The sequence below is a fragment of the Convolutriloba macropyga genome, unplaced genomic scaffold (genome assembly GCF_964194025.1).
Source record: "Convolutriloba macropyga unplaced genomic scaffold, txConMacr16.3 SCAFFOLD_4724, whole genome shotgun sequence".
NCBI classification, from domain to species: Eukaryota; Metazoa; Xenacoelomorpha; order Acoela; family Convolutidae; genus Convolutriloba; species Convolutriloba macropyga.
This window is the reverse complement of record NW_027449709.1, coordinates 19,047-20,104: the sequence shown is the minus strand read 5'-3', so window position 1 is coordinate 20,104 and position 1,058 is coordinate 19,047. Positions and strand designations below refer to the sequence as shown.

At 43.7% G+C, this 1,058-nt stretch overlaps 1 protein-coding gene across 1 annotated transcript; it reads left to right on the top strand.

The window, feature by feature from the left end:
* Positions 1-304: 304 nt before the first annotated feature.
* Positions 305-1,058, top strand: LOC142355259 (rRNA methyltransferase 2, mitochondrial-like; the record flags this gene model as incomplete). The annotated part of the gene is made up of 2 exons (XM_075407474.1): positions 305-452; positions 745-1,058. Coding segments are annotated over 2 exons (428 nt in total), but the record flags the coding sequence as incomplete, so codon positions are not given.

The following is a 1,058-nucleotide window of genomic DNA, read 5'->3' as shown; positions in this document are numbered from 1 at the left end:
CAAACTGTTTTGGAGACTTATACTTATGGTGTGAAGGGCGGTTCTTAGAGGTTGACCCCCCCCCCCCTTGTTGAGACCCCCCCCCCCCCCCCTTGTTGACCCCCCCCCCCCCCCAACCCCCACTATTGCCTCCACCCCCACCGCGCTGTTGCCGCCCCCCAACCCAGTGTTGCCCCCCATCAGCCCCCGGTGCACCCCCCCCCCCCGTGGCTAGCTACTGACAAAGCCAACCGCTCGCCGGTCGTTTGAGAGCAATTTGCCCGACGTTAGTCGGTTATGTTTGTTCATTGATGTAGTGTTTTAGAGCGGATCTTCCAAGCTGGTGTTCGTGGCGTAATTGCTGTTGACCTTTTAAACATTGATCCTTTATCTGGGGTTCAGACAATGAGTGGGTGTGATATATTATCAGAATCAACGCATACCAAGATATCACAACTACTCATTCGCAAAAAGTTAGTTAAACACTGTAGTTTAATGTTTTCACAAAATAAATAGTGAACGCTGGAATACTGCGTCCGTAATGCCCGCCGCCCATTTTGGTAATAATTTCCATCAAATACGTTTTTACTATCAAGTTTCAGGTCTATAGGGGGGGGGGGGGGTGAGGGAAAGAGGCGAGGAAAGGTTAAAGCAAAAAATAATTTGAAAGTTAGAGCCTTATTGGCTTCGTTGCAAGGAGACATTTTTGTACGACTGACGGCTATTTTATCTGAAAATATGATAATGCCTTGATTGTTTTTACAGATGTGACGTCATATTGAGTGACATGGCTCCAAATGCGTCAGGAATTGCAAGTTTCGATTCAGAGAAGCTTTTCAACATGAACTCAACAGTATATAACAAAATTGCGGTCAAATATCTTGCCAAGGGAGGCTCATTAGTGTTCAAATTCTGGCAAACACCGGACTTGAAAGACTTTTCAAATCAGTTGAATGAAAAGTTTAAATTAATCAAAACATTCAAACCGAAGTCAAGTCGGAAGGAATCCAGTGAAGTTTATTTGATTGCAAAGAGTTTTATTTAATTGTTAAATTTCAAAAAAAAATTTTATTTGATAA